General features: G+C 44.0%; 1 protein-coding gene across 2 annotated transcripts in view; it reads left to right on the top strand.

Moving 5' to 3' along the window:
* The window catches only part of SCAPER (S-phase cyclin A associated protein in the ER), a 3,157,511-nt gene that overhangs the window by 870,464 nt on the left and 2,274,200 nt on the right, over nucleotides 1-12,847 (top strand). For both annotated transcript variants that reach the window (XM_086959426.1, XM_086959427.1), the window contains exons 12-14: nucleotides 1,254-1,329; nucleotides 1,713-1,830; nucleotides 6,012-6,123. In XM_086959426.1, the coding sequence (XP_086815552.1) occupies nucleotides 1,254-1,329; nucleotides 1,713-1,830; nucleotides 6,012-6,123 (306 nt within the window). The remainder of the gene's footprint in view (nucleotides 1-1,253; nucleotides 1,330-1,712; nucleotides 1,831-6,011; nucleotides 6,124-12,847) is intronic.

Below are 12,847 nucleotides of genomic sequence, written 5' to 3'. Positions count from 1 at the left end.
GTTTTTGGTGTGTCCAAAAGAGGTCTTTCACAAAAGCTGTCTGGTAGGTGATACCTGAAAAGAATAAAGAAAAGAAAGCAAGAAAGAAAAGTGATCAGGAAAGAAAAGATGGTACCTTTTAGAAATTCCTCCAAAGACCTTTCCAGGTGCCTTCGTTTTATATACCTTTTGTGATCTATCAATTACTAATGACAGCCAACTATCCTAGTATTCTTTGTCACCTGACCAGTTGATGGGGGCCATTTGTAATATTAATTCCATTGCGATATTTCAATGCTGCTGGTTGTTCTTTCTCTAAATCCAATAGTTCCCACTTTTGGCGCCTGAGATTCAAAGATGTTTTCTCACACATCTTCTGGATTTGGCTACACTTGGCTCAGACCTACCTGTTCACTGATTGCACTCATTAACAGTTTCTTTCTCTAGAAAAGCTTAAATGAAATATAATATGGCTACACTTCAAAGAGATTGTTGTAACTGCCATAAGATAATATGCATAGCACACTGGCCATTTGTTTGTAATCCACCTGGCAAGTAGCTGAAGAGACCGGGGACACCAGAGCAGAATGGAAGATACAGAAGATCTGAGAAAGTGCTGAGCTGTTATGGTCAGTGATCTTGTTTGTTCCTCAGTATGGAACATACTCGAGGAGCTAAATTATATCGTGATAATGAAGTTGAATAACAGTGGTAGATCATATTGCAGGAAAGGATGTTTTATGATGTAGCAAAGGATAAGACGTTCTTTAGGTCCATTAGCAACCCTCCAATTTTGGTTCCTCCTATTGCATTTAATGAGCGCTCTTGATAACTTTCCAGATTCATAATTGTATATATTAAGATAAACCATCTGAATTCTTCTGCTTTTATTTATAGTGGTAATAGCATGGCAGCGGGGTTACTGCTGAATCTGAGAACTAATTTGTCACCAAAATTACTTAGAATACTGATGCCGGTAGTAAACCGCAATGATGCAGCTCTCTCTTTAAAGTATTGGTGGGCCAGTTATCTGCTCCAGCAGCACCATAATTTTTACTTTTAATGACGCCATTGATAATTTTATGCCAATATATCCTAATGTTCGCAGGGAGCAAAGGTGGTGGGAGTATGTGTTGAAGAGTGTCTGAAACTTGTATTAGAAGATGTATATCCTTTGATCGCAAGAGCATTGGATTTTGCGCACAGTACAGTCTGTCTGTATATATGTTCTGGTTCTAACTAAGTATTTCTGTTTTACTTTTCCTATATAACAGGCTAGTATGGGCAGTGGGAGCATATCATTTTGTGGAATGTCCCTGGATTGGAACGATGTTCTGGCAGATTATGAAGGTAACATTTATGGAAATGTTAACATATTGTAACATTTTATTTGTGGCACATCTCAGAATATCAATATAATGTTGTTAATATTTCATGCAGTCCTAATTTGTATTTATCTGCATCACCATAAAGCATTATTCCTGATGTTAAGGCCATACAGTGAGAATTTTGTTTCCCCCTGGAATCTGCACTTGCGATGGGAGATCTTTATCGGCCTTTGGCCCGCAGATTGTAATTCCATGCCTTGGTGGGAGAAAACTCTATTGACATTGGGAGTTCCTGCTGTGGTATTAATTTCATTCTCACAAATCTGAAAGTTTGTATGTTTTGTGTGTCTGGTATGATCGTTTTTTGTTTAAGTTGATAAAGGTACTTGTTTTCTGTCAATTCAGCCCGTGAACCTTGGCGTCAGACTACCTCTTGGGGTGATATTGTGGAAGAGGAGCCCGCACGCCCACCAGGACATGGGATACATATGCATGAAAAGCTTTCTTCACCATCCCGCAAACGGTTGGTTTGTTTTTGTGCATTACGCTCAGTCTTTTCAATGTATATTGAATGCGAAAAGGAGACGTTTAGAGGGTATTTCATTCCATTTTTAGACCCATATTTTACTCACCGCTCCAAGCAGCCCCTATAAATTGTGCATTTTAGTCGTAAATGTATCTTTTAAAACTGGACCTGAACTTTTTTGAAATATGGAGATAAGATGGGTGGTGGTATTGGAAGATTGAAGGAAGGGTTAGTCCCTCCAAACTAAAGCCTTCATTACAGGACACAGCTAAGACATCATACAAGGACTGGGTCAACTGGGCGACATACCTCAGAGGTGCAGATAGCACGGCACTGCAAAACATATCCTGGAGACCAGCTACAAGGGGGATGTGAAAATCGCTTGACGCGTACCTGGACTCCTATGAACCCTAGTGAGGCCATGGGGGGGGGATTTGGGGGTTACGGTTTTTCGCACAAGGCTACAAACCCAGACTAGGCTCATCGCTATAGAACACTTCTTGTGTCCTATCTCCACCCATTCTCTTCTATCCTCTCTCTTTCTATCATACTGTCCTTAATCTCCCAACAAGTCATTGTAAGAGGGTTCAGCTAAACACGTATACCAAGTACCTGTAACTACTGCAACACCAACCACGTTTGGCTGGTACCTCGTAACGGATTTGATAATGTACTTGTCTATAAAAAAAAAAAAAATACTTTGAAATAAAAAATTTAAAAAAAGTGGTGAGGAGTGATTCGTCTCTAGAGCATGTCAACGTACCCTCCGTATAAAGGTCCAGAATTACCAAATTGACTATTAGCCGATTCTGGGCAGGAGATCCCAGTGATTTGTGTGATGTGGCGGACGTTTGCTGCGCCTGGCCTTTGCCAGCCCTTCTCCTACACAGTGGGGGTATCAGCCAACTTCCTCCCCCGCCCATGACGTGCCTCTTACCTTACTGTGCCTGCCCCACCTCCTGCACATTTGCCCTCAAAATAGCCTCCTGCTTGTGAAGATGACGAGTCCACAATGGAGTGTGTAAAACATTTATTCCTCGGCAGGAAAAGCTTCTTTCCTTGTCACCACTCGACTTCAACCGTCCCTTTAGGTACCGTAAAACACATCTACAATTCCATTCCTACCTTACATGTGACTTCATACATTCTGCTGTTTGAAAGCAGCAACACCACACATCCTCCACCTACACACACACAAAACAAAACAATAACTTCTAATTAAAATAATTGTAGAACAACCTATAATTCAAATTCAAACATTCCTCATATGTAATCTTTACATTTTGCGGAATGCAACTAGGTCTTTCAGGACCCTCCTCCCTCGACCATGCCTTGTTTCATCTTCATCATCAGAAAATCTTCTCTCAACCGGTAAGTGATCCAAACCTGTATCTTGATCCATCTCGTAATATTCAAAATGTTCATCCTCCACCTCCCACAACAAAACATCCTTGCACAATGCAATCCTATCCCCCAAATCATCCTTTCCACCTTCCTCTCCGCACCTTACCAACTTTGTGTACCTTAACCCATTCACCTTTTTGTAATTCTTCCTCCTTAACTCCCCAGCTTGCATCAAAGTTGTTCTTATAAACTCGCTGAGCCTTAAAATATTCTCCTTAACCACCTCTGAAGCCATTCCACTTTTCTCATTTTGACCATCCATCCTAAATTGTCCTTCGTGTACGGTTTTCTACTTTTCATCAATTAAAATATGCTAAACCCTGTGAGAGAAGGCGTTAAATTTCCACTTATTGCCACTCATTTGCTATTTGAATCGTCCCCTTAACACACGATTAAAGCACTCAACAGACTGAGGATCATACAGCGAATATTGCCATTCCTTTTTTTAAAAAAATCTTCCACCACTGCGACTTTGAATTATGGTCCATTATCACTCAACAATTTCCTAGGTAATCCTTCTCTTAAGCAAATGCTATCCAAAAATCTAGAAATAGAATCTGCTTCTGCTCTTGGCACAATGTCCAACTTTACCCACTTGCTAAAGTAGTCAATCAATACAATCACATCTGTACCCTCACGCACCATAGTCTGAATTGGACACAAAACGTCTACTGCCACCACCTTCCATTCCATTTTAGGACATGCCATAGGAATGAAAGAAGGTCCGAATGTATGTAAACACTTGTCCGAATTGGCACATTGTGCATAATCCTGTTCTTCTTCAATATCTATATCCATTCCTGGCCCCCAACACAAAGTTTTCACTCTCCTTTTGGTTCACACAATCCCACATGTTGCGTTGTAGTGCACACCAGGTTCTTTGTACTCTCCTTTTGGTTCACACAATCCCACATGTTGCGTTGTAGTGCACACCAGGTTCTTTTCACTCTCCTTTTGGTTCACACAATCCCACATTTTGCGCTGTAGTGCACACCAGGTTCTTTTCACTCTCCTTTTGGTTCACACAATCCCACATGTTGCATTGTAGTGCACACCAGGTTCTTTTCACTCTCCTTTTGGTTCACACAATCCCACATGTTGCGTTGTAGTGCACACCAGGTTCTTTTCACTCTCCTTTTGGTTCACACAATCCCACATTTTGGCTGTAGTGCACACCAGGTTCTTTTCACTCTCCTTTTGGTTCACACAATCCCACATGTTGCGCTGTAGTGCACACCAGGTTCTTTTCACTCTCCTTTTGGTTCACACAATCCCACATGTTGCGCTGTAGTGCACACCAGGTTCTTTTCACTCTCCTTTTGGTTCACACAATCCCACATGTTGCGCTGTAGTGCACACCAGGTTCTTTTCACTCTCCTTTTGGTTCACACAATCCCACATTTTGGCTGTAGTGCACACCAGGTTCTTTTCACTCTCCTTTTGGTTCACACAATCCCACATGTTGCGCTGTAGTGCACACCAGGTTCTTTTCACTCTCCTTTTGGTTCACACAATCGCACATGTTGCGCTGTAGTGCACACCAGGTTCTTTTCACTCTCCTTTTGGTTCACACAATCCCACATTTTGGCTGTAGTGCACACCAGGTTCTTTTCACTCTCCTTTTGGTTCACACAATCCCACATGTTGCGCTGTAGTGCACACCAGGTTCTTTTCACTCTCCTTTTGGTTCACACAATCGCACATGTTGCGCTGTAGTGCACACCAGGTTCCTAGCAGAGTTGAGGTAGTCGCTCGTTTGCAAAGATGACAAGTACGCAGTGGAGTGTGTATCACCTTAATTCCTCAAGTCTGCATGTGCAGGAAAAACCTCTTTCTTTGTCACCACTCCATTCCAACCGTCCCCTTTGAACCACGTTACATAACTACAATGCATTCTTACCTAACAGGTGACCTCATACATTCTGCTGCTTGCAAGCAGCAACATCACACTGCCTCAAACAATTGATAAATGGGTGCAGATTTTGGACCATTGTTTACGTTGAAATGAAAAAAAACTACGGACTTGGACCTGATATTCCCAGGTCTAAATATTCATCATCATTCTGCGGCATAAAACTCATCATCACCAGAATTTGGTTTGTGGATGAAATCCAAAATCAGATATTCAAGCCCTCGTATCCCCGCACCTAAAGCTCGGACCTAATTCTGGCAAAGGATTGTCATTCGTTGTGTCAAGGTTTGTAGTTGTGACATACTTTTTGAGTTTGCAAAGTTGGGAATTAAGGTTTTCTTTCACTATAGATTGTAGCAATATTCAGTGGACTTTTCTTCAGGGTTTTAAAAATAAATTATTGCACAAAGTCAACATCTTCATTTCAGATTACTTACAAAGGACAGATCTGTTCTGCCCAACTGTGGATCATGCTTTCTGAGGTTTTACAAACGTTTCAGAGTACTGTCAAAAACAATAGACTTATTACTTATTATGAAGCAGATATTACTTGCTACTCTTAGGCTATAGGTTGGAATCTTTGCATGACACCGCTGTGTTGTTTTTCTCCAAATAAATTAGGCAAAGAATAGTAATGATAGGAAAAATTGTCCTTTTGAAATTGTATTTATTTTGTATTCAAATATCTACGTAGCTGGGGTTCAAGTCAAAGCAATGCATTATTGCCTAGAGGACCTGTGTAAGATTGGAAGAATAACTCTTGTTGATAGAGTGCGACCGGCCTTGTTAGGAGAGGTCAATGTCTTCATATATTAGTTTTTGTATACTGGCTGATGATTCATTTCTTCTTTTTGCTCCAAAGAACAATAGCAGAGTCTAAAAAGAAGCATGAAGAGAAACAGCTCAAAGCTCAGCAGCTGAGAGAAAAGTTGCGTGAAGAAAAAACTCTAAAGCTCCAAAAATTACTAGAACGGGTGAGCTGTTGTCTTTACTAGCACATGTGTTTTGTCCTAGTCTTTGTAATAGCTTTCTGATAGTGACTTGTAGTCGCATATTCCTCACTTTTTAAATTTTCTTAGGTGTCAGACTGAATCTGAAACTTTTGAGCAGTACCTTTGCGCGCTGGTAGGTGGCGCCCTGCGGCTCCACACCGAAGCTGTTCATATCCAGAAATGATATGCGAAGCCTATATTGATACCACTCTTGTGCTGTGTTGTCAGTTGCTTTCAAGACTGTCTGCGCCTCCTGGCGGGATCCAAAGCTTCCTCTCGTCTGCCAAAGACACTACCCACATTTTTTCCCAAAATTCTACAGTGTGCATGAGATTTTCCCCCTTAAACAACAGATTTTAAGCCACGTAGGGACTTTTGAATGCAAATGTCTGACAGATCCCCATCAGGTGTGCCTGTGGTGTCTGGGGTCAAGCCATGACTCCAAGACCTCTAGTGACTGTGCATTGATGTGCGTGAAGGACAACTGCAAGGGTAAACTTAACATCGCCAAGCATAACAAGACTCCATGCTTAGACTGCTCCAAGTTGTGTTCCAAGTTCAAAGTATATTCACGTTCTCATTCTAGAAGTTGTCACAACCACTTGAGAGCCCAGTCTTTCTTGCGATCCAAATGGTCAGGGAAGTCTAAAAAGAAACATAAGAAATCAATGCGGGACTCTGGACTCTGCCCTCTACCACCACGCACATTCGTCTGTGCAGGCACGGGGTTGTCGCCTTGGATATAGATCCTGCTTCTGGAGTTGGGCAACTTTGGAGCAGATTCTGTAACTATCTCCCATACAGCTCGAGTTTTCAGTGTCCGTTTGCCACCCTGCTACAAATTGAAGAGTTCCACGCAGCCATGCTCAGGCTCTTTGGGCTTCTTGATGATTCTCTCGGCACAGACTCCGGCCCCAAGGAGCAAAGGGGCCCTTCATGTGGAGTACCCCTAATGGGGTTGTCCTTCAGCGCTACCTCGAGCCTCTGAGTCCGTTATGACGCTTCTGGCTCCCGTCCAGACCCCACCTCTGGCTCTGCGGTCATCCCCAGTACCTGGAACCTCAACAGCGGAACCCAATCCATTGAACCCAGACGAGCAGCTTCCATAGTTCTGTCTGAGTCAAAGACGACACCAGTCTGACTGCGCCCGACTGCATTTGAGGCACCCCTTCCTCCTCTTGCTCTGCTACCTCCATGGGAAAGACAGCACACTCTATATTCACTTTTAAGCATGGACTCAGATCATAATTATGATGCGAGTGATAAGTTCACTCAACACTCTCAAGGGGAGAATTTATTTGATGACTTGCAGGAGGCTAGGGAGGGTGGTGGTCTCAATAACTCCCCCGAAACAGGCCTTTTCTCAGCCCATGTACAAGCCACAGAAGAGTATGCCTCCTACGCCATGGTTATGCATAGTGCAGCTGGAGTCCTGGACTTCCAGCTCCCCATCTTGAAGGTAAAGACGAATGTAATAACAGAATGTCTCCAGCCAGGGCAATCATCTTCTGAGTTCTTCTTTTTTTGTCGCTCTTGGACATGCTGTTCGATGGGACTTGCCTTTTTGGGGACAAATCAGACTCATCTCTTGAGTGGTTTAAGAAGAGCAGAGCCACAGCATGCTCCTTGGGCTTATCTGCCCAACCTCTCCTGCTACATCAGTTGCATCGCTCCTTGTGTGGTTTCAGCAGAGGTACCTCATACCGCCAGCCAATCCCACACCAGCATGGCACCCAGCAGTTTTGGGGTCATGGTGCTCACCATCCCCATAGCCAAACTCATTGGTCCCCCAGTAAACTAACCCCTGCAGACCCACCTGCAAAGCCCTTTAGCGTGCCCTAAGTGCAGCGCAATCACCCGGTGGGTGCAGGATCTGAAGATTCTTGTTGGGTTGGTAGGTCATGACATCAGAGAGGTGAGTCCTGCAAATTGTTCGGAAGGGCTATACCCTCTGGTTCTTTTCTGCTCTGCCGTTCCTATCTTCTCCCCAATAATTGATAGAGGACCATCTTTCTGTTTTGTGGCAGGAAGTGCAAGCCCGTTTGGCTAAAGTGGTTATTGAGAGGTGTCTGTGCCAGAAGTAGGATGTGGTTGTTACTCCCAATACTTCCTGGTGCCCAAAGCGGACTGAGGCCTCTGGCCTACTTTGCTACTTAGACCAGCGCCCTCTCAATGCCTTCCTCCAGAAGAAAAAATTGTAAATGCTCACATTGGCCCAGGTCTTGTCAAACTAGACTCCGGAGACTGGATGGTAGCATTGGACCTGTGAACGCATATATCCAAATACCTGTCCTGCCGTGCCACCGGCATTGCCTGTGGTTTGTGGTGGGGCAAGAGCATTTTCAGTTTGCTGTGCTTTCCTTTTATCCCACCAATGCCCCACGGGTATTCACGATCGTGATGGTGGTGGTAGGGAGCAAATCTTCAGAGATCAGGTATGTCAGTCTTTCTCTACATTGACGACTGGCTGTTGAAGGTGGGCTCGCTCCAGGCAGCCGGCAACCTCCTCCAGATTACTGCGAACATCCTGTCATCTTTGGGGTTCATTATCAATGGGCTAAATTCACACCTGACTCTTTCTCAGATGCTCCCCATTATCTGAACCAATTTGGGCACAGTTAGGTTTCGTACCTTTCCCTGGGAAGAGAGTTCAAGACAATCAGGTTATGATCCCGATCTTTCAATCTCTGTCCTGGATTTCTGTGATGCCAACTCTGAGGCTAGTTGGACTAATGGCCTCCTGCATCCTGCTGATCGTGCACTCCAGTTGACGTATACAGGCTATGCAGTGAGATGTGATGTTCTGTGGGCCCACCATGAGGGGACCTCATAGACCACATTCAGGTTTCAAAGCAGACTGCAAAACATCTGCAGTGATGGTTGCTGGGCACAGTTAGGTCAGCAGCAGGTTCCTCTCTCTACCACATCCAGAGCCGACAGTGTTGACAGATGCATCAATTCTAGGCTGGGAAAAACACTTCTGAGAAATGAAGATCAGGTCTTTAGTGGAGTCCTGGTTTCACATCAACCTTCTGGAGCCTTGGGCCATCCACTTGGCGCTGAAAGTCTTAATTATATCCATCAAGGGAAAGCTGGTACAGGTGCTCATGGACACCACCACCTCCATGTGGTACTGCAATGAACAGGGTATGGTGGGGTTAACTGACCCTGTTCCAGGAGACCTTGCACCCCTGGAAGTGCCTGGACTATCAATGAATTTTCCTGGTGTTGAACCCCCAGGCAAGATCATTGAATGCCAATGTAAACGGATTCACCCATCAGTGCCTAGTTGATCATGAGTTGCAGTTATACCCTGAGGTGGGGCAAGGTTTCTTCCGCAAATAGGAAGAACCTTGGCTCGATCTGTTTCTCACTGCCTAGATAGTACAATGTCAGCAATTCTGCTGGTTGGCTTTTTCAAGATATCTTTCTCTTGGGTATGCGTTCCACTTCGATTGTAACTCAAGACTCCTTTATGCCTTTCTGTTGTTACCACTCCTACCACAAGTTATTAAGAAGATCAAGACCGACCAGGCACAAGCCATCTAGTGGTTTCCGATTGGACACAAAGAGTATAGCATCCAAAGCTCCTGGGATTGAGCCTCTGTCCTCCGATCAGGTTGTCCATCTGTGAGAACCTACTGTTGCAGAAACAGAGCAGAGTTCTGCACCCAGGCCTTCGCAATCTCAACCTTCATGCATGGAGATTGAGTGGTGACAGCTAAACATCTTTGAACTTCCTCCAGAGATGGTTGATGTCATCTTGGCAGAAAGGCGTCCTTTGACTAAAACTATGCGCCTTTCATTGGGACAATTTGTGGCTTGGTATGGTTCTCTACAAATTGCCCCCCCCCTCCTTCAATCCAAGTTATCGAACATGTTTTTGTTTGTTTTGTCCTTAGCCTGGCAAGGCCTTGCCCTGAATACGGTTAAAGGGCACCTTTCAGCTCTTTTGCCTTTTCTGCAGTTGCTGGATCAGCCTGATGTATTCAAGTCTCCTTTTATGAAATTTTTTGAAAGGGTTTAATTTGCTTACTTCCCCTCTCTTCGTAATGCCACAGTGGGACCTTAACTTGGTCCTTACCTTTCTCATGTGTGACTTCATTTGTGCTGCCACACAGCTGTCCCTTGAAGCTCCTCTCCCTCAAGACTGTGTTCCTCATCGCCATAACATTTGTGTGTCATGTGTGAGGTTCAAGCTCTCTGTGTCAACCTGCCGTACACATCTTTACACCGAGACAAACTGGTTCTGCAGCATCCTTTCTGCCAAAAGTGTGATGCAATTCCACATCGGTCAAACCATACCCCTGACGGAATTGTGTTCTCTGCCTCACCCTTCTAAGGAATAGAAGAGACTCCAACTTTTGGGCTCCCAAGAAAGCGCAGAGTTGGTGTATAGATGGTACCACAAATTACCGGGTGGACCATCGGCTGTTTGTGGGGTTCTTTGGAGCTATAAGGATAAGTGTGTGCAGAAGAGTACCATCTTGCACTGGAGCTTTCTCTGCAAAGCAATCTGCTGCACATTCGCTAAAAAGCTTACTCCACCAAGGCCAAAGCTGCCACCATTACATTAGCAAGAAGAGTCCTTCTACTAGATATTTTCCAGGCGTCTACATGGGCATCCTTCCATACGTTTATGAAGCGCTATTATCTGGACATTCAGGTCTGCTGAGAAGGGCATTTCGCCCGCTCAGTCCTCAGACTGTTCTGGTTTAAGTCCATTTACGGCTTACCTTTAATTAGGTATTGCTTTTATGTCTATTGAGAAAGTTAAGATTCGGAGACTAGAAGTCTCTATCAGAAAAACAAGTCACTTACCTCTGGTATTGCTCTTTCTGGCAGAGACTGTGTAGTCTCAGATTTCCTCACTTATCTTCCCAACTTTCTTTTTCTGTGATTGGACTCTACCCATTAATTAGATCCCAAATCTAGGAATCTATATCCTGCTCATGCCAATTTGCTTTTGGGGCTCTGTGTGGGGAATAATCAAAAGGTTGAAGAGTCTGCAGCTAGATAGTCTCTAGTAGGAAAAAGCTTTACCGAAAGTAAGCAAATTGTTCTACTGCCCGCTCTTGAGTTTCAGCCCAAAACAGCCCAAAAAAGTGGATGTTCTTTCGGAACGTCAAACTGCAATCAACTTGGCTGGTTTTCCCATTGCTATTCTTTCACATGTACAAATGCTATGTTTTTTGTTTTCTTTGCTTCATTGCTGCAGCTGTTTTAAAGACAGGAGAAAGATGAAACCAAATAAAAACTGGCATGACTCCTTAAAAAATCCACGAGCTCTGATTCATTTTCCCATCGGATTTCTAACTAAAGTGTATATATACATGTCTACTTCATATGTTTTTTAAAATAAAAATTTGATTAGTTTTGCATATATTCACTAAAGCAGTGTGACACAAATAAAACAAAACAGAATAAGCACAAAGCACATCAACCATTAGTGTAGGTATACTAAAATGTTGTTCCAGTTCGAATAGCACAGCTTTTAACCGAGTCCATAGTGTTCGAGCACTCTACCCAAAATCCTAGTATGTTTCCACGGACAGCCCCTAGCCGCCTATATAGGCTCCTCAAGTTGGTACACCAGTCCATTCCGGCACGCCATTCGCAGGATGATAGAGCTTCATTTACGTGCAATGTCCCTTTTTTGTCACAATAGTTGCCGTTTCAATTAGGTAACGGTCTCCACTGCTGTCTCCCAATTCATTGAGAAATCCCAAGTAGTGTCTGTTTCAACAAAAGATTCATGGGGATTCCCAGCACCCATGTGAGGGTGTTTATAATGCTTTGCCAGTAGGAGGTAGTGGGTGAACATTGCCAGACCATATGGTAGAAATGTGCATCAGTGCATGGACATTGGAGACATTTGGGGGTAGGTATCCTTCCTGCATGCCCGAGTCCTCGTGGGGTGAGGTACATGATAAATAGGTAGTTTAGTTGTATAAGCCTAAGTTGTGAGGATTTTATGATTCCCTGTGGGGCCTTGTGTGCTAAGGTGCAGGAAGTGTCCTCTAAAGGGCCAATCCAGTTCACATTTTTGTCTCAGGGATGGAAACCCATTTGGAGTGTGTAGGATTACTGTGCAATAGATTTGGGATATAACTCAGTAGTTTGGCTTCGAGGGGATTGTGCTCAGGAAGTTCCTTGAGCTGGAACTTGCATATGTTGAGGGCACGGAGAAGTTTGGAGGTATTTGTGGAATTGGATTTTTGACAGGGCGAATTGTGTTTGTAGGTCTTGGAAAGAGCAATCTTGTCCCACTTGAGAAAGCCAGGGAGCTGTGCAGTATGGGCGACTCGCCGCCCCTGCCACAGCCAGGTGTGCTGTGCCAGGGGTTTCCACTATCCCATTTCCCGTAAGGATGTTCAATTGTACCATATGAAGGAAAGTATCATTGACCACAATCTCCTGAAACTAGTTAAGTGGAAAAGGGAGAGGGATGTTTTAGAGAGCTTATAGGTAGCTGGGTAGTGTAATTATTTTAAATAAGACGAGTTTCCCTAGTACCTGTAGCGATAGTGATCCCCAGAGTTGTAGGTCAGTTTTTGCTGCCTTCATAAGTGGAGCCAGGTTAAGATTCCAGGTGAGTTTTGGGTCAGTGGATATGTGGTATGTGAAGCTTGGGAGTTGCACGGCTATGGGGGTGTGGCATGTCATGGTTGAGAGATATTCTCCTAGCGGCACAAACAGTGATTTA

Source organism: Lissotriton vulgaris, chromosome 2_2, assembly GCF_964263255.1.
Source record: "Lissotriton vulgaris chromosome 2_2, aLisVul1.2, whole genome shotgun sequence".
In the NCBI taxonomy this organism is placed as follows: domain Eukaryota; kingdom Metazoa; phylum Chordata; class Amphibia; order Caudata; family Salamandridae; genus Lissotriton; species Lissotriton vulgaris.
Note: the sequence above shows the minus strand (reverse complement) of the source record. Positions and strands in the feature narration are given on the sequence as shown.